Below are 26,331 nucleotides of genomic sequence, written 5' to 3'. Positions count from 1 at the left end.
GCCCTAACTCAGATTCCATTGTAGTGGAATTTACCAGTGGCGGCTTCCACAACTTCCAAGGTTTAAGAAGATTCACATTATAGATCTTTGTTTATTTTCTCCTCCCTTGTAGTCTTTTCTCATAGTTTACTGGTTTGCTTTGCCTCAACAAATCCCACAATCTATCAAGTATGAGGCTAGGATCAAAGCCCATTGTTTAATGGCCACTAGACTGTTAGTGCCACTCTCTCAAATATAAGTGGGAAGGCTTCTGGTCATTGTCTACCCCCATCTTGGTTAGTTTTAATGGTACTGACCAGGGAACACCCATGACCCTGCTGGAACTCCTTGGGGGCATAGGACTGCATTCTAATCTACTGTGGCTACTGCTGTAGGCTCATCAGTTTTTTTAGCAGCTCTTGTTGTGTGGTCTGAACCTGCTGCTGGGTGATACACAGTTGTAGTAATTGCTGTTGGGAAATACTGTTGTTGAGCAGCTTGCTGCTACTGCATTCTGCCAATTACTTATATCACCGCACTGGTTCCATTTTTCACGGACTAGCTGAGCACTGTTCCCTCTAAGACTCTCCCACTTTTTTTTCCAGTTACTTGTATCAGATGTAGTTATACCCAAATTCTCTGCTATTTGTGGGGAGTAGGGTCTTGGGCTCCCGGCTCCTTATAATGTCTTCCTCCCCGGGTGGTAGATGCTCAAGTGTGGGTGAGTAGTCAAGTAAACAAAACAAACAAACAAAAAGTCTGCTCTCCTCTTACTTCTCTTATGCAAGAGAAGCCTGTATGAAATCAGAGAAGCAAGGGTGACCTGGATAGCAGACAGTTTTCCTGGGTCAGCCCTTTAGGATTACTCTAAAATGGGGTCTACCTTCACCCTCTCCTCTTGGGACATACTGCTTTGAGGGTGGGTCGGGAAGTTTGGAAGTGGTGAGGCCTGCCCCTATCTCTCTCAGAAGTAAGGCATCTCTTTGTTTCTCACCTCTTTCTATGGCAGGTTTTTCCTTTTACATTCCTGCACCACCAGGCCTCGCAGGTGCACCTCATTGATGTTGAATAGGTCCAGAAGAACTCCTTACTCTCATTCTGGTCACAAGGAGATTGTCTCTTCACAGTCCCCATTGCTTCAGATCAGGCAGTTTTCTTTTTTTGGTGGCTCCTGTAGCTTTGGTATTTTAGAACTCTGGCTAGGCTTTCTCCTCATGGAACTCACCAGAGTCTGGGTTTGGCAAGCTTCAGGCCACAGTGAGTAGCGTCAGTGTTTATCATGGCCTTTAAATATCCTCCTCAGCAAGGCTACGAAATAGTCATATTCTGAATATTTTGTTTCAAATAGTTAATTATTACAATATCCTCTGCTACAGCAATAGGAACTTTATTAAAAAAAAACATAAATAATGTGTGAATTGTTATTGATTCATTTTGGTGCCTGGCACTTCCCCAACAAATTTGTATAGTGAAAATTTTTTTCAATGTTGTCATACTCCTTGGCCATTCATTAAAACTAAAGTAAGCTCCATTATAGAGTGGGTGATTTTTGAATGAAACTTGACATATACAGTAATGAACAATATAGAGGGAATAACCAAATAGCCTATCTGTCAAATGGAGCACTGTCAAATACCTTTATAATCACCTCTAAAGTTGTGGTCACTTGCATGTAGAATTTCTTATTAAAAAGAAACATAATTGTATGTAAATATGCATGACCATACTGCTAATTTCCCAACAAATATGATAAATGAGTCTTATTTTAAGAATATTTGTGTAATGTCGAATCTTTTTTTTCCCTCTCATTAGCCTTGGTGGAGGCCCAGATGATGCAAAAGAAATTATGCGGCATAGTTTCTTTGTTGGAGTAAACTGGCAAGATGTATATGATAAAAAGGTACGTCTTTATATGGTATGGAATAGTCTGACTTCTGCGTGATAGTCATCTGAAACCATTATTGAACTCCTAGTTTCTAAAATTATACATAGATTACTTTGCCACTTTTAAATATTAAAGCATGTTAATAGCCAATTTAATTATTTATTGTTTTAATATACTACTAACAACTTGAAAATTTTCTAAAACAAAAGTATGCCAAAATAGATTTAGAATCACTTAAGAATGTCCTTTAATTGTTTAAATGTTCAAGGCCTCCTCCCTCTCATAAGTTTTGATCTATAACTTTAACCAAAAAAACCCCAGAGGCATTAGAGAAGAGAGTCAGTGCTGATGTATGAGAAAGTGTGAACTTTGTGTTTCTGAACTGAGTCTCATTTTCTTTTAATTCCATTTAATAATACATATTTGTGTGGAGCCAGTAGTTCTATATCCTTAGTTTTTTTCATTAGGACCACATTATGTTGTTCAGAAACTGCATTCAGATTTGGACCTTTCATTATAAAATTTGAAAAATAGATATATATCTGTTTTTATTTGAAAAAGATTGTCATAATTTAAATATTGACTCCTACTTGAAAATGATAAACAGCAAGTAGGCATTTGCTGATATCTTTTTAACCAGCATAAGGCTTTCTTCGAGATAGATTGTGAAAAATAGTCTAATAAAACTAGTGTTGTCTTAAAATACTAAGCCAAACTCACTTCTGATGTCAGTTGTACAACCCCATTAACATCAATGACCTTGCACATGTTTATGCTAGTGAGTTACTTTGGCTCTTTGTGTATATTTCTATGCCTTTTACTGTGATCTTAGACATTTCTCAGTTGATTTCAGAAATTGAGATGGTTAATTCATTTTCCCTCTAGAAGTGAAAATGAGTTAGATTTAAGCTGTTTTATAAACAAACTTGTATAGATTATGACATTTCTGTAGCATTTGGAGTAACTTATGTATTGTGCTAGGTTCCTGGTATTGTCTGGTGTTCATGCCAGTCACTTTCTAGTGCTGACCTATCTGCCAAATAAGTCGTATCTTTTATAAGCTATGTTGCCTTTCCTGTTTGTTTTTGTTCAAATGAAGGGAGGATTGAAACCACATGCAGGACAGCACGTTAGTGTTGCTGTGACATATTTTTTATTTGTTGGTATGTTACGATTTGAAAACTGGAACGTGTAGTTGTGATTAGTGTGGTATTTCTCTGGCAAACAAGAAAATCGGAAGAGGAATCTCTGTGATGTTAAGACTAAAACTGTGTTGTATATTGCTACGTTTCTTTTCATTGGTTACTGTAAGAGTGTTTTCCCCCTCTACTTTATAGTGGCTTGGCAAGTTTTGGTTTGTTGTTTACCATATTTTATGTTATAAATTAATATTTCCACAAAGATGATTGCAAGTTATTTGCTGCCACAAGGATATCTAAACCTAAACATTACTTGAAAGAACCTTAACAACAGTGTTACTGCCAGTCAACCATAATATTTCATAGAACGATAATTAGAATACATTTCTTTTAAAGGATATTTTGGTTGACCCAGTGAGCTAAAAAATATGCCAGAGAAAATATATAATATGGGGGATCCTCAAGGGATTTTTTTTTTACATTTAAGTTAAAACTGTGTTGTAAAATATACAAATGCATAAATATAAGGGTGCTGTGAGTGGGAAAGAAGGGAAAATATTGTCAAACTAACTTGAAGAGTGTTTCTCAACTAAACAAGAACAAAGGAAAATCAAACTTAAAGACAATGGGCTTGATTTTGCCTGGTGCTGAGCACTCTGGCTCTGATCCAGACAAACAGTTATGCATTTGATGCAGTTTGTTGCAAGTCAATGAGACAAGAGTGCTTCTCAATCAGGGTCTGACCCTACACCCATTGAACTCACTAAGTATTTCCATTCTAAGATGGTGGAACCTTGCTTAGAATGGGGGTTGAGTAGGTGGAGGTGAATAATGAAACATAAATGTACAAAGCACCAAAGTAGGCATGGGAAAAGTTTAGGTGTCTGTAAGTCAGGGTGGATGCCCTTCATGTGGAGTGAGGGGAGTTTGATGTGGTAAGGCTAGCAAGGGAAGCAGAGTAGGTGCCCTGCAAAGGGAGTTGAGATGTTAGGGATAGTAAAGGGAGAGAGATGGTGCTCTGTATAGGAAATGAGGGGAGCGTAGGCTCCCAGGCCTAATCTTGGATGCTGCTACAGCCACTCCAGTCTCTGGGTTCCAGTCTCACCTCTACCCCAGACAGCTGGGAGGCCTCTCCGCACCAGATTGCATGAAGCACAGGTGAGGGGGAGGTGAAAACTAGGGATGGAAACATTTTTAAAACAACCAGTAACCTTGGTTACACAGTTAAATGGTTTGCAGGCTGCCAGCTCTGTGGGCTTCCTGCGAGTAGCTGCGAGTTTAACCTGTAAGGTTAACTGATAAGCATTAGCTTATGCCAATGCTTATCTTTTAATTCATTAAAGGGTTAAACTCTTACATCCCTAGTGGAAACATAGCTCAGACCCCACAATATTTCCACTGTGGTGGTAGGTGCTAGCTGCCACAGTCCCCTGGTTTTCCTGTCCCTGAGAGCAGGATTGGGCCCTCAGCAGGATCTTAGAATACGGATGATCCCAATAGTTGTTTACCATTTCCATGATTGCTTTAAGAAATTAAACCTTTTGATATGAGCAAATTAAAATAGTTTACCTGAACAATTCAAAGAAGATCCCCTTAGTTGCATGTGTTGGATGTGTTAGGCACAATGATTGAGAGGGGACATGGTAGCGGTTTTCAAGTACAGGCAGTCCCCGGGTTACATACAAGATAGGGACTGTAGGTTTGTTCTTAAGTTGAATCTGTATGTAAGTCGGAACTGGTACATATTGTAGGGGAAACTCTAGCCAAACATTTCTCCAGAGCTCAGTTTTATTCTCCCACACCTCACTTCCCTCAGTCCTTTATTCTCAAGCTGAGGTGTCTGCTGAGAAAAGCCGCTCCGCGTCTCCCTGGTCTGCTGGGGGGGGGGAGGGGTGCTAGCTTCGCGTCTCCCTGGTCTGCTGGGGGGAAGCAGCTAGTGCGGGGTTGCCTCACCCCGTTTGTAAGTAGGGATCCGACATGTAACCCAGGGACTGCCTGTACCTAAAAGGATGTTACAAGGAGGGAGAAAAATTATTCTCTTCTGACTAAAGGACAAGAAGCAATGGAGCTTTAGGTTGGACATTAGAAAAAACTTCCTGTCAGTGTGGTTAAATACTGGAATAAATTGCCTAAGGAGGTTGTGGAATCTCCATCACTGGAGATATTTAAGAGCAGGTTAGATAGGCATCTTCAGGGGTGATCTAGATCTGTGGTGTCCAACCAGTTCTGAAGCAGTAGCAACTATAGTGGCTACTGCTGTAGCGAACTAGCCACACTTAACTGGCTAAATAGCCACATGTGGCTAGTATGTTGGGCACCACGGATCTAGATGGTGCTTTAGTCCAGCTAAAAACTCATTCGAGATGAATGGGGAAATTCACATCTCCTGGAATTGTTTCAGATTTGCTGGGAATTCAGATAGAATTCTCTGCATCAGTTATACTTGATTCATATGTTTAAGAATTTCTTTACATCTCTAAGCACTGGAGACGTACTTTTTGTTTTAAATGAATGGGTAGATTCTAAAGAACAAGATGGCAGCCTCCAAAAATACAAAGAATCTGCGGTGTGATGTGGTCCAACTTGAGCACTTGTGATATCACTTAAAAAAAATCTGTCTGAAGCAAATGAGTATGCCTCTTCGCATAGATATTTCCATAAAGGTGTGATTGCAAGTTATTTGCTGCCACAAGGATATCTAAACCTAAACATTACTTGAAAGAACCTTAACAATGATGTTACTGTCAGTCAACCATAATATTTGCAGTCAAAATACAGTATTCCTCTGTGTCAATGTTTATGTAAATTATTTATTCCGCATTTTCTACTTCCACTTTATGGGAAAAGTTAGGAACGGATTTCTTACTGCATTTCTCTCATTTTCTTCTGGAGATGGCACCAAAATTCCATGTGCTGGTTCCTCGTTTCTTGACAAGAATTCTTCAAAAGCCGGTAGATTTTTTTTTTGTAGAGGTTCTTCCTCTAAAATGGGGTGGTATGTTTTGAAAACAACCACAGCATTTTGTTTACAGTGGCCAAAGGAAGATTTTTATGAGGTGTGCATGGGATGGCAGATTAGGAGGTTGATTTGATGGGTTTTGAAAAAGAATTGAGGTGAAGTTGTGATTGCAGGAATAGGCTGAATAGATCAAAAGGACTGGAACCCAATTTCATACAATCATGACTGAAGCATAAATGTATTTGTGTATAGTCACGATTACATAAATTATACTGCCAGTGGAAAATATGAAGGGAATGGTGAGACACTCCTGTGTACTGTATGTGTCACATGTATTTGTGATTGACATACATCTGACAAAGTGGGTCTTTGCCCACGAAAGCTTATGCTCCAACACTTCAGTTAGTCTATAAGGTACCACAGGACTCCTCGCCGCTTTTGCAGATTCAGACTAACACAGTTAATCCTCTGATAGTAGAACTGGAAGGGACCTCAAGAGGTCATCAAGTCTAGTCCCCTGCCCTCACTGCAGGACCAGGCACCATCATCCCTAAGGGTTCCCTGAGCCTCTCTCTTTTTGAAGCTGTTCCAGCATGAATAAATAATGAGTGATCTGAGCAAAGGGACTGGACATTGGATTGTTCCTTAACTACTGGGCTACAGTCATTCTCTCTGGACCAGTGACTGTTTGAGTATTTCCATGTGGCCAGAGAAATAGTAGGACAGCCCAGTGGTTAGGGCACCATCCTGGGAGGTGGAAGACCCAGATTCAATTTAATCTTCTCTGCCAAAGAGGGAGAAACAATTTTTACATGGCTCTCCCACTATGTGAGGTAGGCGTCTTAATTCATTCCCACAAGAAACACTTCAGATTCTTATTCCTTCTAACTTAAGGAGGCAGGTGTCCATTTTTGGAGATACATGCCACCCTGCAGACTGGACATTGACATCTCTCTCTGAGAGAGGATCTGGAGCTTAGCAAACACCCCTTGAGTTGGAATCTTTCACTGGCTATCTTAGGCAGCTCCCGGAATCACATTTTTGTGAATCATATTTTTTGGCACTTCTCTCCCCATTCATTGTGCAGGGAGCCTAAGATGCCTTACTTGGCTTTTTGGATCCCAGCATTGTTCCTGGATTTTTTAGGCATTTAAAGGTTAGGTACTATGATGCTCAGCATTACAACGCCTAAGCCCCTTCAAAATCACACCTTATAGATATTGTGTGAACATTCTGGTCAAACAAATTACAAATATAGGTGTGTAACTAAGAGGATGAAAACATGCTTAAAGAAATGGACCACATAGTTATCAATTTTTCAGAGGATTAAGGAATTACACAGATAGACAGCAAAATCCAATCCAGTTACTAAAAATGTCTGTGTACCATTCTATTGTTCTTTTGTGTCTTTCTAGATTTTAAACAGTGTATTACTGCTATTTTCTTCTTACTAGCACAACTTTCAAGTTAACAGCATTCCGTTAAAACATACTTTTTTGGGTGAAATGAAAACATGAAAAGGTCTGGATATAATAAGAGTTGGATTTGAAAACAGTTGGAATTTGCCTGTGTCTGGTTGGTTGTGTGGGTTTTTTAAACGTCCCAGTCATGGCACCACATTCTGAATCATTCCTTCCTTTTTCAGAAAAGCATAAAGAGGTGTTAAAAACTAAAATTGAAGATTTGGCAGTGAGAGATGTAATTGGGACAGCATGCTGCTCAAGAAAACCGTTCCCAAAATGGCTATCTACATAGACCACAGTTACATTATCTTTCTGGTTACACAATATATATACACTAGGATTACATAGCCTTCTCTGATTAAGGATTAATTATAAAGATTTAGTTTTCCTCCAACATCTGTATTGCTTAGAGATTTCTGTTGAAGTAGCAAGGGTTCAAATGGGATAAAACTGTATATTGAACTATGCAGCAATTTAACAAGGATTGCAAAATTAACCACTAGATAAACATGTTTTTGTAAATTTTGTTATACAAAAGTCTGACAAATCACACATTATCAAGTGCAGAATAGTTTGCCAATATTTTTGCTTAAGTGTTGCATTGAAGTTTTGTTTTTTGCGAACTGCTTGGTGATAGTGTTTCAAAGTCCAGGGGTGTGTCTAGACTACATGGCTCCGTCAATGGAGCCACATAGTCTAGATACACCCCAGGACTTTGAGTGTAGTCTAGATCACACTCCATCACACTCATCAGCTGATGGTCAGCATAGCGCAGTGGCCATTTTGATGTAAATAAAGCGCGATTATTTAAATCGCCGCTTCATTTTGCTATGTCTAGTAAACTCATCTACATGGCTTCGTCGACAGAGCCCCAGGAGAAAGAGAGGCAAATTCTGGGGCTCAGAATGTAAATCCATGGGCTTCAGTGAAACCTGGATCTGACCTGATATGAGAGAGAGACTAAAACTGCTAATTTCACATTTTAGTTTGAGTTAAGAATGTGCAGATACTATTTAATGTAATTAAAGACATAGGAGAACATTATTTGGAACCTTTTACATTTTAAGATCAACAGAGATGACTTTTATCAATGGAATACATTTAAAAGGTGGTATATAGATCTCAGATCGTTAACATTGCATAGGTTGAGGCTCCAATTTAAAAATACATCCATTTGTAGATTTTGACTCATAGGTTTCTGTTTCTCCTTCAAAACTGGAATGTAAGATTAACCACAAAAGCAGGTAGGGAGCTGCTGCCTTTATGTTATGATATGTCTCTTCCATAGTAGCAGTGAACTCTGAAACCTTGAAGCTTGGATGCAAAATTTGCAGATAAATGGAAATGAAACCCATTTAAAAGTACATTTTAAAATCAGATTATGCCCCTACTTGTTTATCTAATTTGCTAATAATTGGGGGAATCAGTTTTTCAAGAGGTCCAAAAATCCTCTGCTTTACACTATTTCACTGTCATGTAAGCAATGAATATCTGAAGTAAGCAATGAACAGTTTCTAATGTTAAAGAGATTCCAGTCACACAAGTGACGTTCACTGAGTTCTTTGTAAAATCATCTTGTTAAGCATAGTGCAGCTATAACAAAACATGTATGTTCAAAACTGGGAACCAAGTGATCCATGGTTTAGTATTCTCTAGCACAGGTCAAATTAAGGGACTATATGCATTTAATGTGGTAAGCAAGTACAGTACACATGTTGTTCTGATGCACTTACTGGGCAGATGAATGAAATGGGTATGAAATCAACATTCTTTAGGCAGGAGTGTGCATAAAAGGTAGGGTGGAAATGGAGATTGATTTTAAGATTCTTAAATTCATTTGAAGGGACCAAGGTTATTTTCATGGTCCACTTTCTAATATATGATAGACCAAACACATGTACAAGCATCATGAAATGGATTCTTCTTAACTAAAGGCAGGCAATGTTGTGAAATTATTCTTAGGGATGTTAAATTTTGATTAATCTGCCAAACGAGTAGTTGATGGGATTTCCCTCGATTACTCGATTAATCTATAAGGGGGGGCACACACTAAACCACTGTGCCTTTCCCTCTGAAATGTACAGGAGCCACCCACTGCTCTTGTACATTCCAAAGGGAGAGGAGCAGCAGTGGGACCAGTGCAAGTGGCACTGTTTCAATCCCTGCTCGCGCCATTTCCCCACTGTCCCCTCCTCCCCACAGAGATGGTGCTTGCAGGGTGGGGGACTGGCTTAAAAGCCTGTCCCCACAGTATTTGTTTGTGCTCCCTCCCCTTGCTGCTTCTCTGATAGAGGCAGTAAGGGTGGGGTGGGGGAAGTGACTAGTCGAGTTACGACTTGACTACCTGATAAGGATTTGCTTATTGGGTAAGTCGGCTAGTCGCTTACATCCCTAATTATTCTTTCAAATTTGCCAGTTTTGCTGTTATTCAGTATTTAGTCAAATTTATACCTAGGAGTCTGTTTGCAATTTTGCTTCAAGATTTGCTTAAATATATAGAAAAAGGGGTCCAGAGTTTTCACTTGCACTTTCATCACGAGGTGGTGATTCTCCTGCAGCTTTTAATTTGTGCTGCCTAGACCTAACTTCTGTTGAAGTTCCTGATGGATTTATGTCTTCTGTCATTCATTGATCAAGCCAATTCCATGGCTGTGTGTAGTCCACATGCACTAGTAAACCAGTGAACTGGAGCAGTTTTTAACAATGATAGTTTTTATTTGCACCTACGAAATACTGCAAAATACTGTGAAAAAGGTGGCGAAAATCCAGAAATGTTGTGTTCATGAGGCTGACCCAAACATGAACTTTTAAAAAATGTACACGTTCATGTTTGTTTTTTAGAAACAGTTCATGACAAATATGAGCCATGTCCTTTAAAAACGTACACACAACCTTTTCATACCTTGAGTAGTCTTGTTGATTTGATTGCAACTATTCAGAATATATGGTACATACATATGTAAGCCTTTGTAAGATGAGTGCTATAATGTTGGTCTTTCAGTGAACAATGAGAATCTATCTCATCAACTTGGATTGATTTAAATCAAAATTATTTAAATCAATGAACAAAAACTTGACTTTAAAAACTTGATTTTACACATGTATTTTAATCTTTTGTGCATTTGAACTTTTCAGTTATTTTCCTAAAGAAAGGTTGTTTCTCATTAGGTTGGTAACACTTAAACCATGTTACTTTGCAACTAAATCTAGCCTTTATAATAAATTTGGATTTTTTTTGCTAATTAGGATTCACTATATCTGTACAAAATTATTTAAGTAGCTATAGTGTTTAATTTATGTTTATTCAGATTCTTAATGTTTGTGCTTAAGAAAAATCATTTTGTTTTTATTGTACTCCTGTTCTTACCACATTTCTGTACAGGCAGTCCCCGGGTTACGTACAAGATAGGGACTGTAGGTTTGTTCTTAAGTTGAATCTGTATGTAAGTCGGAACTGGCGTCCAGATTCAGAACGCTGCTGAAACTGATCAGTTTCAACAGCGGCTGAATCTGGACGCCAGTTCTGACTTACATACAGATTCAACTTAAGAACCCCAGGCATCCCCAAGTCAGCTGCTGCTGAAACTGATCAGTGGCTGATTCCAGGAAGCCCGGGGCAGGGGCTTCCTGTAGTCAGCCACTGGTCAGTTTCAGCAGCGGCTGACTTGGGGACGCCTGGGGCAGAGCAGCTGGGGTGCTGCTGGGTTGGTCCAGTAGCGCCGCTGCTCCTCGGCGCTACTGGACCAACCCAGCAGCACCCAAGCTGCTCTGCCCCAGGCGTCCTGATTCAGCCGCTGCTGAAACTGACCAGCAGTGGCTGAATCAGGACGCCTGGGGCAGAGCAGCTGGGGTGCTGCCGGGTTGGTCCAGTAGCGCCCAGAGTGGCGCTACGGGACCAACCGGCAGCGCCCCAGTTGCTGTATCACAGGCGTCCGGAGCAAAGCCGTGGAGTACGGGGGCAGCGGGACAGCCCAGACGCGCTGTGGCTGTCCTGCTGCCCTCGGGCTCCGCGGCTTTGCTCTGCTTTGCTCCCCGTCCCCCTGGTCTGCAGACCAGGGGGACGGGGAGCAAAGCAGAGCAAAGCCGCGGAAGCACGCGGGCAGCTGACAGCCCAGCGCGTCTGGGCTGTCAGCTGCCCGCGTGCTCTGTGGCTTTGCTCTGCTTTGCTCCCCGTTCCCCTGGTCTGCAGACCAGGGGGACAGGGAGCAAAGCGGCGGAACACACGGGCAGCGGACAGCCCAGACGTGTCTGGGCTGTCCGCTGCCCGCGTGTTCCGCCGCTTTGCTTCCTCTCCCTGGTCTGCTGGAGACCAGGGAGAGGGAGGGCCCCGTTTGTAACTGCAGATCCGACGTAAGTCGGATCCGCGTAACTCGGGGACTGCCTGTACTAGCATCTCTGACACACAAAAATCTAGACTTTCCTGTCATACTAACTGTCAGGGACTCAGCTGTCATTCAATCCATGATCCTCCTGTTACAAGTCTTTTGGTCTAACCACTGAGCTAATGAGATCCTTCTAGAATCAGCAAAGTGTAGGACTGGAAGAACCTTCTGTAGGTCTTTTAATCCAATTCCCTGCACTCAAAGCCAGACTGATGGTAGGCATGTCTACTCCTGACAATAATTTTGGTTAACTTTCAGGTATATTAACATAATTTTTCTTGTTTGTTTCCATCAGCTTGTACCTCCTTTTAAACCTCAAGTGACATCTGAGACAGACACCAGATATTTTGATGAGGAATTTACAGCTCAAACTATTACAATAACACCGCCTGAAAAATGTAAGTAAGCCTGCACAGTGCTTTATGATTATAGATGAAATAAGCTACTCTGTTCTAATGGGCAAAGCAGTCTCACATGTTTTAGTGGAACTTAATGTGAAACCACCTAAGAAGTTCTGAATATCACAAGATGTCATGAGGCAAATGCCAATTTGTAAGCATCTTGTTTGTTTGCTAATAAAGATCTCTATTCAGCAAAGTACTTAAGCACATTTCAAGCATATATGTATACTCTCATTGATTCCAGTGAAACCACTCGCATGTTTGAATAGGATGGGCACATATAGGGTTGCCAGGTGTCCGGTATTGACCCGGACAATCTGGTATTTTCTCCTCCTCTCTGGTTAAAAAAAAAAAAAAAATTCAGAAAATACTGGACACCTAAAATGTCCAGTATTTTCTGTGTTTTTTTTCCCCTGCCAGGAGGTGAAAATACTGGACACTTGGCAACCTACCACTCAGCAACTGGGCCCAGATCCTGGCCTCCCCAGACTCCTTGCTTACCTGGTTCCGCAGGGAAGCTGCATTCCGGCTTGATCAAGAAAACAAAATGGCCACTGGCAAAAAGCTTAAAAACCAAGGGGAAGTGTTACCAGATTTGCCCAATACTCTGGGGTATGCTCATTTATCAGGGTTAACCTTATGGGACTGGGGGAAGGTTAACAGTTCTATCAGTGTGCTGTTGGTGCTTACTTGGGCTCTCATATGGAGCTGAATTCTCCCTGCTGCCAATTCCCACTCCCACTGGAGCTCTCCTGCAGGAACTAGGTTCCTCAGGATGGGGTTCCTACCACCTTGGCAACACACACAGACACTCATACCCACTAACAGAGCACGTCTGAGAGGACTGGGTACTCAGCACTCACAAGCTGACCCCCTCATATGTCCCTGGACTCAGCTGGCTGGGTTTCACAGCAATGCCACACTGCACCCTCATGTGCCTTTGGACTCCGTGGGCTGGATTAAACAGCACTTTAAGCTGCCATCCTCATAAGCCCCCAGGTTCAGCACCCCCATCCCCACTTTCACACCACAGTCATTCACTGGTAAACCACACGATGAGCAAACCCCACAGAATTTTAGGCACTACAGGGATCTTTTACTTGGGTACAAGAAGTGTTGTTGCAGAGCGAATGGGGAAGCCAAAACAACACCCCTTAAGGAAGAGTGAGCAAAAGAGAAAGAAAGAGAGAGAAGCAACCAGTTTAACAATGAAAGGGATTTATTTCTGAGTAGTGAATAGATATCAAACAGTTACAATATTAAATCTAACAATTACAATATTAAATCTAAAATGAAACTGATTACAAACGTTAGGTAACCATATAACAGTTTACACAGGGCAGGGTCAGGAGGCTATGCTTAGAGAGAGAGTTGAGAGAGAGAAAGAGAGAGAGAGAGAGAGAGAGAGAGAGACCTCACCACTCCACGGAGCTTGCACTGATTGGGGTTCCCAGATGATGATGGTAGCCGGGGGTCCAGAGGGCAGGAGAAAAGCAGGACAGAGCCCCCAGCATGATCAGACAGGAGATGAAGAAGTCTCAATGGAACTGATGCAGTTTAAGTCCAGGTATCAGAACAGTTTTCTTGGGGCAAGGAGAGGAGTTTTTATAGGGATAGTTCAAAGAGAAAGAGGAGAGACAATAGAGACTGATCACCCCTGGGTATGGGGGATGCTCCTTGAAGAGCTCACAATGCAACTTGGCAGTTTCAGTATTTTAGATGTCAATAGGATCGTTACTAGAATTGGTCTGATAATGACTAATTATCAGGCCTAGGTTCATTAGCATCTGGAGCAGAGATTTCCCATCAGGCAGTGCTTCTCTGCTTTCGGTGTCCCATAGTTCAGTGCGGTTCCTGCCTTGAAAGAGCTGCTCTCCATTCTGTATGCTAATGAGATGTCCCTCTGTTCCATCTTTAATGCAAATGAGGCTGGGGTGTTTCCTTAATTATATCACCCTTGTCTGAAGCAGTTTAGGTGTGTCGTCCCCGGCCTTTTCATTGCTTTGTCTTTGATTCTAGCAGAGGCCTGAGGGAGGGGAATGGTTTCCATGAATGTCACTCCCTGACTCCCCAAGAGCACAAGGCTGACAGGTGACCATGTTCTGGTTCCCCAAGAATCACAGAGCTGGTGGGTAACAGAAGCAATGCTGTCCCTGGGTCTTAGTGCTCAACCGCTCCCCCCCCTGTTCCTATCCCTATTCTTGCTCTGCATGCACTGAAAGTGTCTATGCTGTTTTAATGCTGTTCTATTTAAACAAAACAATTTTTTTGGCTCAATAATTCTCGGAAGGCCCCCCTCCCTTTTTTTCCCCCCCAACGACTTTGGTCAACAGAATTTTTTCCCTGGTGGTTTTTTTTTTGGGGGGGGGGGAAAGGGGGGTTTGGGTATTTTTGGTTAAACCATATGACAACCCTAGGCACATACTTAAAAATACCTTGCTATAGCAAGGCCAGAAAAGCACACGAATTGCCACAGAAGAACAGATAGCCTGATCTTTTTTGTTTTGTTTTAGATGAAATTCATTCTAGTCACTAGTCCTGATGCTGGGCTCCACTCATAAAAGCCCTTCAATTAATTAAGATTTAAGTGGTGTATTGCACCTTGTGCAGACCTTCTGCATTTGGGCACATTTCACTCTTTCTGCACGCTGCATTTACCATGTTTAGATAAACACCTAAAAATCAACAACTGATCATTCTAATTTGTATTTAGGAAAACAAAGTTATCACATGGAAAACAATATTCCAAACTCTAGTGGTCAATATTTTTTAAATATTTCCTCTTTAGAAAGGTACTGTCATTGCATTTTGCATAATAAAAAAACTAGGTATATAATTATTGCATATGAAGGTAGCATACTCAATATATTAAGGTTGAGTTCCTTTAGTTCGGCCCCCTTTTTCTGGTAGCTTATAACTTTCTTAAATGCATTCTTCTTCTACTCAGATTTTCTGGGTTTGGTATGCCAGTCTGGAACTGGGGTTATTTTTAGAAGTAAATTTTGAACAGAGCCTGTTTAGCTGTTTTTGAGTTCTCCATATTTTTTTAAAATGGACCCCTCCCCGACTGCTCCATGTATTGATATGAATAACTTTAAAAAAAATTGATCCGATTTTATTTAAATTTAGCTCAGTTTAGAGAAATGGGTTGAGTATTTTGAAGTTATGAACTTCTCTTGAGAAGAAATTGACTCTTTCTTTGTCCGGATAAAGCATGACAAAAGACAGTTTGGGCACTATAAAGTACTTCAGCTTTTAATCTAATTTTGTGTTGATCATTAGTGTCATGAATGTTTTGAGTTAAGTGGCCTGAAGTTTGAGACAGTTCCAAATTTAAGATTCTCAGTTTTAAGACAATACATAGTTTGATGTGACCCAGCATTTTTAAACACTTGTTTATTTAACTCAATTGAAATGGAACTTTTTTTGTTTTAAAAAAAATTGAAATTCAGCTGCACAGAGCACAATTCAGGAGAGTGGTTAGTTGATTAAAAACGTACTTGTATTTTACTAATTCTCCTGGATGATGTTAAAGGAGCCTGGAGACTGCTAGCATTTTTGCTGAATTGCAGTGTCCTCAGCACCCAGAAAGCAGCACAGGATCAGCATGTAACTCCAGGATCTGAACCAAGCCCCCTTTTGTATAGACTCACTTCTTTTTCTCTGCTACACTGGCAGCAGAGTCAGAGTGTGTGATGTAAGCATTCCTACATTAGTTGTCATCTTTATTTGGAGTGATCCTCCCCAGGATGGGTAAATCAATTTTAGGGATAGATTACATAGTGACGTGGCATAAAGTGACTACCCTCAACAAAAGAATCTGTACTTTAAAATTATAACTATAGGTTGAAGAACCAATTTTTCTTCAAACGTTTGTAAATTTCCTTGAGATTTAAAAATCTGTCTGATTATTTTAAATACATCCTGTAACTTAAGTATGGCAATATTAAAATATATATATTGTGCTACTTTAAACTTAAAAATAAAAGAGATCATGTTAGAAAATATAGGAACAATTATGTATTCATTGTTACCTCAACATTTATTTACTTATGAGTACTTGATTACCTAAATTTGCATTAACTTTAGCTTCTTTGCATGGAATATATGACAACGTAAGTATGTCATTGAGAACAATTTCAATTGGAGCCTAAGGGTAACTTATATATATATATATATATATATATATTTATATATATATATATATATATATATATATATATATATATATATATATAAATTTAAGAATTTAGTGTACATCCCATCAAGTTTCAAGTTTGCATTATATTTAGAAAATTAACAATATGTGAAATGTGTATGCAGTTATCATTCTTTTTACATTTGTTCTATTTTGCACTATAATTACTGTTGTAGGCATACATTCCAACTACAAGGTGGTTGGAATGTTCAGGTTTTATTCTGAGGTAATACATACATATGTAGGAAGTAAATTATGTATACTTACATAAGAAAAGTCCTCCTCAAAACCAGTGTCATTTCTCCTGGTATGCACAAGCCTATACAAACTGCATAGTTTTTATTTTGTTTTACTTATGTTTAAACTTTTTTATACAGCAGTCACTGAAATAGTGTTATTTAACAGTCAATTAGAAAATAAAATAATGTTGTAAATAAATTAAAATATTAAACTTTCTCTTTCCACAGATGATGAGGATGGTATGGACTGCATGGACAATGAGAGGCGGCCACATTTCCCTCAGTTTTCCTACTCTGCAAGCGGACGAGAATAATTTTTTTTTTTTTTGGTTCTGCTGCTTCACTGTCATCTTAGGTTTTATCACTGAAAATGATTCCTGAACATCACCACCAGTACTAGCCATTAAGATTGTAGAGGCACTTTCAGAGGTCAAGTTGAACAAGTTCCTTCCCTCCCTCCCTTCTTAACTGGCCTTTTTGGTTTTGCATGAAATTTTTTATCAGTCTAAGGTCTCCTGTTGCTGCTCCCACTGTCTCAGTATAATAGCAACATCAAGAAGTAATTTTGTAATTTTTTGAAGTCAGGCAACTAAAATCTTCCATTGTATACAATGGAGGCTAATAGAAACATGCCAGTTCTCGATGCATTTCCTCATTTCTTCTAGAAGATAAATCAGAATTATGATTAGTCTGAAAGACTAGTTTATAGCATTTTCTTGCATCTGTTTGTGCTGGTCAGAACAAGGAAATGTCGGGGGTGGTGATGTACATATGCAAGATTTTTGTTAGGCATATCATTACTTGAAGCAGGTCTATGTCATTAGCATCTGGCTGGAATGCATTTGGGAAACATTTGAGAGAAGAACATGTAACTGTTCATATATATAAATATATATATATATATTATTTTTTAATTACTGTTGGATTCTATAGAAGAAACAGAAGGACTGGGCTCACCCAGCCTGCTATTTAAACTTCCAGATTCATGTGCAATCATGGAGAGTCGAACGTTCTACATGCAAGAAACAAAGGCATATAAGCAGCATTTGAAGTTGTTTAAAGGTCTTATAATTTGCACCAGATAACATCTTTCTCATGCTTTTCTCTGTCTTTATTGATATACATCACCTCTGATGGCTGAAGAATGTAGACAGGCATAATAATGGTATTGCTTTTCACCAAAATTTGTGCACCAAGGTAAACAGGTGTTTGCTATATTTGTTTTTATTTTGAGTTTGTGAATTAGCTTTTCTCCAGGTGTTTAACTCTGAATTTATATATATATATATATATATATATATATATATATATATATATATATATATATATATAAAAATTCAATCTTGTTATACTGCAGTAGTATTTATTTTTAGTGATGAGGATTGTATGTGTTATGTTTGCAAATGCTGCTACATTTTAGAACAGGCTTACGGCAGTTTATTTTGTGATATATGGAAGGACTGTACAAGCTGAAGAGAATTACGCACTTTTTCTCCTATGTGGAAATTTTAACAAGACTCTGAAATTGTACATATTGCTTAGAATTGGGCTTTTGTGGACGAGATACTGCCATTTAATTCTTTGGTGCTGTAGATGAGGACATTCAAACTCCACATGCCCAGGGATCAAAAATGTGCTCCACTGAAGATTAAAAGATATAAGGTGATAAAAGTCTGATAGCACAATCAAAATTTTTGGTTTTGGATGGAGAAAATGCATTCAAATAATTGAGACAATAGTGATTACAAGAAAAGCACTTTACTAATTCTGCAAACAGCAGACTGATGGGAACATTTGCCCTGAACCAAGTAGGCAATGAAACCCAGCATGTTAACTATGACAGTGATAACTGACTGAATTTAAACCATCAGGCTAAATAACACACTGAAAAAAAAATGTTCTTTCCATTTCTGAAGATCTGTATTTAGCAGGTTGTATGCACAGGCCTTAGCTTTGTTCTTCATTTAATGATCATTTTAATAATAAGCCTTTGAGTGCTAAGATATACCAAAGCTGCCAGCAAGTGCAGTACAGGTGAGCACAGGCCCTTGCAAATGACATCAGAAAATCCTGAGATGATTTAAATACCTTGTTAGCTCCCATAATAAGCAGTGATATCATAGAGTATTATTGATAGCATTGTACCTCTTGGCAAATGACTTTTGGAAAAAAAAGTATTCATATATGATGTCTTATCCTCTTGATGTTTAAAGTTTAGATATCTTAGCATGAAGATCACTGCTGGCAGTGGATGTGCTAGGATTATCAAGGGGTTGATGGGCATGTTAGCAAGGCAGCTAAGACAGACTCAAGATAATTTTTTATGTTTCTACCTAAGCAAAGTTTTATCTTTAATAATCAACAAATAAGGTTGTATATACGCTAACCACATATAATCTCATCCTATCACCCTGTAACAGAGGAAAGGCACAAAGTAAATAAATCACCTTTTTGTAGAAATTTCTGCTCTGAAATAGTGATGCCCTATTATAATCTGTGAGATTAAAAATCTCCAGGACATACCTATATTTCCCCCCTCATTTCCAGTTTGTGTTAGAAATAAATACCTTGTGCATTTCCTGAAGTTAATGAGAAGCCAATGTTGTGCTTCAGACTGATGGTTCTTCATGTGTAGAACAGGCCCTGTGGCTAGATCATTATTGCTTACATAGCTGGAATGTAGCTTGCAGTAAATATCACTGAATTATTTGAAAACTTTTAAAGACTTGCTCTCTGAATTGCATAACCCAACTCCAAAATGACATTTTATCAAGGTTTACAGGTACAGTTAATATTAACTTAATGTAGTTTAGGAATTCCTGACTTCTGCTACCAATGTTTGAAATAGACAAAAGAGAAATCTAAGTTGTGCTGAGAATGGGGGCTCAACTATCTCTCTCTTCTGCTTGTCTTTGGACAGCAGTCGATAGCTGATATCTTGAGCCTTTCAATCATCGTACATTTCAGACTTTGACTCCAGCTTGTACGGACTTCCATGACATACAGTATGCCCTCTTCTACTGCAGCCATCTTGAGGAAATGGGTCATTTTTGTTTGTTTTTGGCAGTTTTGCACACAGCTTTGCTTTCCACACTAATTCAATACATTCCTGTTGCTAAAGAAACATTTATTCCAGTATTGTTACATTTTTCTTTTGACATGTCATGTCGTCTTTATTTGTGGCTTCTTAAAGCTGACCTGTTCTTGCAGGAGCCATGTGCTTCTCCTAGAGTACAAAAGTAAGGTCCTTCCTTACTAACTGCAGGGTCTATATATTACACCTCAATGTACACACTTTGCTGCTACTGTTTGTACTTCTACAGTAGAATTTCCTTATCTTGCTCCTGGTAGTGCATTACAGGCAAGCATGAAATGTAAAGTATTTATTTAAATAAGAGAACCTCTAAATCGGTAATTGAATTACCTCCCTGTAGCTTTAGAGTTTGACATTTCTGGATCTTGCTAGTTCTTTCATTAGATCCAGGCAAGATCTAGTCATGTGGTTAAGGATATTAAGCAGACAACTATGAACCCAAGAAACTGTATTACTGTTGGTCATACTTAAACTGTTTATTTCCTTAAGTATATGACCCATAAGGATGTGAAATAATTACAAGAAACTGTTTTTGTACACTGTACATCCTTAGTATTTTTACACGTATATGATAGGGATGCACATTATTTTCCTTCGTACAGACAGCTTAAATAAAGCACTATGTCAATCTGCTACTTCTGTGTTTATTGATCCTTCCTTAATGCTATTTAAAAGGAAGAAATTTCTAATTAGATACACAGAAGAAAATCAAGGTACGTTTATTGGCATTTACATATGTATCAACATATATGCAGGCATAAGTTACAAAATATGTTTAAAATATTTTATTAAAAATTATACAAGGTTAATGTTAAATCTGTCCTCTGTACTTGTTATACCCTGAGCCTAACCACTTAGCAAGAAGCACTCTAGAAAAAACATGCTGGAAGTCTTATTTCAAACCTTGGAAAGACGTTTGCATTTAAAAAGGTTTAATGATTTAAGTGCAGCATGTGAAATAACTTAAGTAAAATCAACTGAATTTAACCAGCAAGAGTTTTTTCACTTGAAACATTATTTGGGGTCAACTTCAACCAAGTCAGCATTCAGACTGGTACACAGGGTAACTGAAAGATAAAAACAAAGGGATTATAAATAATTTGTGTTCCATAGACTTACTTGCATTTCTAATTTGTTTGTGTGTCTTCTTCCTGTGGTTAAGTTCTCAGAAAAAAAGTTAAATCAGTGGTTATAACTGTGGTAATACTATGTAAACAAATGCTGCTTCAAAGACATAGACAGCAGGTCTACAGCTAGGTTTTGGTTCCCAAGATAAAAAATCGTACAGGTAGTACGAACATTGCCATTTGATTCTTCAAAAACAAGATCTCCATGAGCTGTAGACATTGTTCATGGTTAGCAGTAAGTAACAGCTCTTGTTTTAGGGCACGTCTAAGGTCCTGCCCCTTCTCCTTCCCAGGAAAGAGGAGGAAGATTTGTGCCAGAGACTGTTTACTGTGAATTGTTCAGACTGTAGATAGTGTTGGCTGCTATATCAAAACAGGAAGGTGCCTGTGTACTGTTACGAAACCTCTGGTGACTAATTTGCAACTTTTCAGCTCTTGCATAGCTATTGTGTGTCTGAATTCTTGTATTTCACTATTTAATAGTGGTCCAAGGAACATTATTTAAGCAGGGATAGCTCTTGAGAATGAAACACTCTAAGTTAGATTAAACTTTGATGAAAGAAGTTTCATGTTTAAAATTAAAATGAGAAAAAGGCCACTTAAATGTCTAACTGCTTTCTAATGTTCTAACAGCTTTTCTATCTTCAGAAGATTTAATTGACATTTATAAGGCAATTAGGATCTGAGTTACTCCCAGAAGTCATCAGTTGAATTCAGAGGTCACTGAATTAAGCAAGAAAGATTCTGATATTTAACAAGATGTGATCCATTTATGGACGCTAATGCTAAACATGCAGTCTGTTGAGGGAGAGAAGAATGAATGCACTGCTCAATACAGTGCCTGGAACGAACCTAAGGACGAAATGTCAAGGAGCGGGGGGGTCTACCTGAACCGAACTGTGTTACACACTATATATAACATTAAACTTTACATAGCATAACTAAGGTGGGAGCAAAACAGATTCTCTCTCATACTTGGGTATGGTCAAATCTCAGCATTATTGTTGATTCTCCTGATTTGGGAGCAACAGGAGTTTAGAGCAGAAGCCAATCTTAAAACAGTGAGTTTAAATTCCATGATTTAGGTACCTACTTCAGTGGGCTCTGAAAAGTCCACAGCACTTATTGAAAACAGGTCACCTATGTAGGTTTGTAAATATGATCTTTGGACCCTAATTTTCAGCTCTCTGTTCTGAAGCAATTCATTTGCAAAAAATGCTATTGTTCAAACAGAAGTTAAGGACTTCATGCAGGAATTACTGGCTGTGATTCTATAGCTTGAGTTACATGCTCAGACTAGATTATAATGAAGGCTAATATTTAGCCAGGGGTATTTTTGGTAAAAGTCATGGACAGGTCAAGGGCAATAAATAAAAGCTGTGATCTGTCCATGACTTTTATGAAACTTGTCTCAAGGCAGATACCAAATAGAGGTACTAAATGTAATACAGTTTTTCTTTTGTTTGTCCTTAACCACTACCACGTCTTCAGGGTATTCGGTAGTGGCATCAATAGCTTCACTAGTACCATCTATTTTATTTTGCCTTTTGAACATAATACTAGAAGCTGAATGGCTTTACATATTGAGCTGGACTCAAAATATCAACCTACAATGAATTTTCCTTTGTTTTCCCAAAACATGTGCTTAGTGCACCATATAGCTTTGCTGGGCTATGTTCCTGTTCCCATGGAGACAGGTTTTTTTTAAAGCAGAAGAATTATTAGGAATCTTGTGCAGGAATACATTTTTAAAAAGTCGCCAACCGTGTCCTTCCATCCAAGCATCCACAGAAGAAAAAAATATTAAAATCTGTAAACTCTGAGATGGCTCTAGCACCTCTAAAAAGTACTAATACATTAGACTGAAGTAGTTTAAGAACTACTGATGAAAACTGCAAGGTAGTGATAAAAAGCCTCGTCTGCAGCACACATTCCCTACTTTTATAAATGTATCCTTTAGAATTACAAGGCAGACTTTCAGTGGTAGCAATATTCAATTAGTTAGCAGCACAAAATCTAGAAAGTAGTCATGGTTCTAGTCTGTTGCCCAGCTGCTTTACTATCAGAGTAATGTTCATATTGAAGTTCTCAGTGGACTTCATAGAAGTCTCTGGTTTATTTCTGGCTTTCCTTTGTGCAGAGAACGCAATATTCTTCAGCTTCTAAAGGGTTTGCAGATGAAACAGTGATTACTATTACATTTTCCAACAGATACCACAGACAGGTGAATCTGAAAGAGCCCAGTATTTTTTATTCTAAATATAGGAAAAATGGGTAACTCCAGACAATACTGAAGATGTTTCCCCATGATTACCAGACAGTGATAGTGTGTTTGTTTAGTTATCCTATGCAGAAGCATTCTGGTATTTCCCATGCATAATCTAATACTAGCTTTCTTTGTGAACAACAGCATGATTAAAACATTGATTCTCCTTTTGTGCTGCAGTTTGGTAGTACATATTCCTCTCTTGGTCACGTTCATGTCAATGAAAGTCAAAAATGTCATGTATGAACTTAGAAACTTGCTTTGTTCATTAGCCTGATGGCTTGGTACCATAGTGATAAAGTCAACTCAGTTAAGTTACTTAAAAAAAATCAGGCAAAAAAGATGCATATTCACTCAGCTGTGTGACTTGCAAGTTAAGAATGGGAAAGTGAGTTAAGTCTTTCTTACAAAGCTGATCTGCAAAAGGGGCCAGTTTTGTTTCAAATGCAGAAACATCACACATCAGAGAAAGCAGTTTTTTTTCTTTGCCTTGAAGTTTAAGATTGAGTCCATTTAAAGTGGCATGTCATATCAGTGAGAAAAGCCACGTTTAGCAGGAAAGTTTCTTTGTCTAAATATGACTGTAAATCCTGGCGATCCTTTGCCTGCAAAAACAGCAGGCAGTAGATCCATAAACTGATCTAACACTTTGCCTCAACTCAGCCATCTAACTTCTGCAAGCACTGTCAAGTCACCATACTGTGTTTCGTACTCCTCAACTAAAGCTTGAAATTGTCTATGTTTCAAGGCATTTATAACAATGAAGTTGATGATTTTTGTGACACTATCCATTGTGCTCTTGAGAAATCCTCTCTCATCAGTAGGCTGCATAAAACTGTTCTTGGTGCAGAATGCAATGGTATGAAAAGAAATCTGGAAACTTGATTTTTCTTCAAAGAAATTAGCCTCTCTCTTTTCCAACCATGAAGGGAATGCCATCAGTCCTAAGTAAGCTTCTTCAAATCAATGCATTTTCCTGGCCCTTCAAAAAATGCATCAGAGCAGAATAAACGCCCTCTCCCCTAGTTTGACCTGTCTAAGGTAGCAGAGTAGCATTTCTTTGACATACTTTTTGCGATTGAAAAAACATACCCAGATTATGAGCTGAAATATGGTTGAATGATCAGTAGATATGTCCACTGCCAGACTGAAATACTCAGTGTTTTCAATGTATTTTAAAAATTTAGAAGACAGATCTCCTGAAATGCTTTCAATTTGTCCTACTACAGTTGAATCAGACGTGTAGTTTTGATATGTTTAACTATATCCTCTTTGTTTTTAAATTCTTCAAAAAGTGATTCACTGTAGAACAAGAAGCACTGCTTCACCAGTTCACCTTCAGTAGGTCTTTTTGATTTTGTTATGTGCCAAGCCCTTTTGAAGGAGGCGTCTGTAATGGCATTGCTGTCTTTAACTTGCGAATAGAACATATCTTAGTTTTTCTTAAACTGCAGTCAGGTATATACAAGTCTTTGCACTAAGGGTGACAAAATTCATGGTGCCATTGCAGGTTTGGTTTCTTTAACACAGTGATAGTTTTTTGATAATGAAGACACAATAGTTTTCCGTTTATCTCTGCAAAAGCAAATTCCAGCTCCCTGTGTTCATCCAACAAGAGTCCCTTCTTTGTTGCCATTTTTAATGCTTTTTATTAAAAAAAATTGTATACCATTGTTTTGGGTGTTTAGCTTGAAGCTTCAGGTTGTGCATTTCTTTTACTGTAAAAATAAATGTTTCTAGGCCAGAGCACTTCAACTTGTGGCAGACGAGGAGCTGGGCGAGTCAGGTCGGACATGAGAGGCAAAAGAGGACAGGTCCCCAGGATTCCCAGCAGGGCGGAGGTCCTGACGCGGGAGTCCGTCGCTCCATGTGGGTCAGAGGCAGGGCTGCCTGGCCATGGTGCTGACTCAAACATGGCCAGTGTGAGCCAGTAGTACCTCTCAAGCTCTGCCGACAAGGCTAAGCAGCCAGCACTTCCCACAATGCCCTGGCACTCCCCACACCGCCTTTCTGGGTGCTAGCAATGTACCTGTACCTGTCTGTTCCAGCCAGCCCATCCATTTACGTCTTTTAATGATCACCCCGCCTAGGAGACGCCTCACTGTTGTGGAGTGTGTTCCCAGTGGAGGTCATGTTCAAAGGATCCCACCTGTGGGCCACGTGTTGAGCCCTGCAGAAACCCAACCTGCAGCCTGCAGGACGTTGAGTAACCCTGCCCTGAAGCTACCGGTCCTACAATTGACAGGTACTCTTCCCCCCCCCCCCCCCCCCCCCGCCGCCACTTTTTCTGTTATAAATTCCGGGTTCCTGTTATCCCTCTCCGGCTCATCTGAAGAAGTGAGTTTTGCTCACAAAAGCTCATGATACTACATATATCTGTTAGTCTCTAAGGCTACGTCTACACTGGCAGCTTCTTGTGCAAGAACTGTTTTGCAGAAGAGTTCTAGCGCAAAAAGTCTTCCACAAGAGTGTATCTACACTGGCATGTGCTTTTGTGCAAGAGCGTCTATGGCAATGTGGATGCTCTCTTGCACAAGAAAGCTCTGATGGCCATTTTAGCCATAGGGATTTCTTGCGCAAGAAATTCATGTTGCCTGTCTACACTGCCCTCCTGCGCAAGAGGTCTTATTCCTTGTGGGTAGAGGAATATCTCTTCCAGAAGAAGCCCTGTTTTCTGACGCTAGACTGTAAATTTACTTGCGTAAGAACAGCTGTGTAGCCTAGGGGTACATTTACACTGTGGCGCTATTTCAAGATACTGCCAGTATCCCAAAATAGCATTTCCCACCTGTTGACAGCATGCCCGTTATTTCATAATATCTTTTGAAATAACGGGCTTGCTATTCTGATGTCCCGATAATTCCTAATTCCATGAGGATTAAGGGATGTTTTGGAATAGCAGTTTATTTTGAAATAAACTACGCAGTTTGCATAGCTCAAATTTGCATCGCTTATTTCAAGCTAAGGGTGCTGTGTAGACTTACCCTAAAATGCCACAGGACTACTACTCGGTGTTCCTAAAGCTACAATTTTCTAGATGATAAACTTTGAAGTTGAGGGGCATCTGTAAGTTTCAATACTATTTGCTAAAGCTGTAAAGAATTTTCTGTAGTGTACTATCATTGGCATACAAGATGAAACAAAGATTAGCAAAGGCTGTCTGTCTTGACAGCTGCAGAACATTTCCCTGGGTTGTTTT

General features: G+C 39.3%; 2 protein-coding genes across 5 annotated transcripts in view; one reads left to right on the top strand and one right to left on the bottom strand.

The window, feature by feature from the left end:
- AKT3 (AKT serine/threonine kinase 3) overlaps positions 1-20,051 on the top strand; it is a 258,135-nt gene extending 238,084 nt beyond the window's left edge. For all 3 annotated transcript variants that reach the window (XM_075924864.2, XM_075924865.2, XM_006135203.4), the window contains exons 12-14: positions 1,792-1,879; positions 12,103-12,205; positions 16,874-20,051. In XM_075924864.2, coding sequence (XP_075780979.1) covers positions 1,792-1,879; positions 12,103-12,205; positions 16,874-16,959 — 277 coding nt within the window. In that variant the 3' untranslated portion in view covers positions 16,960-20,051. The remainder of the gene's footprint in view (positions 1-1,791; positions 1,880-12,102; positions 12,206-16,873) is intronic.
- Positions 20,052-20,439: 388 nt separating this feature from the next.
- Positions 20,440-26,331, bottom strand: part of SDCCAG8 (SHH signaling and ciliogenesis regulator SDCCAG8) — a 157,679-nt gene continuing 151,787 nt past the window's right edge. For both annotated transcript variants that reach the window (XM_075924862.2, XM_075924861.2), the window contains exon 18: positions 20,440-20,806. In XM_075924862.2, the coding sequence (XP_075780977.2) occupies positions 20,786-20,806 (21 nt within the window). In that variant the 3' untranslated portion in view covers positions 20,440-20,785. The remainder of the gene's footprint in view (positions 20,807-26,331) is intronic.

Source organism: Pelodiscus sinensis, chromosome 3, assembly GCF_052426305.1.
Source record: "Pelodiscus sinensis isolate ZL-2025 chromosome 3, ASM5242630v1, whole genome shotgun sequence".
In the NCBI taxonomy this organism is placed as follows: Eukaryota; Metazoa; Chordata; order Testudines; family Trionychidae; genus Pelodiscus; species Pelodiscus sinensis.
Note: the sequence above shows the minus strand (reverse complement) of the source record. Positions and strands in the feature narration are given on the sequence as shown.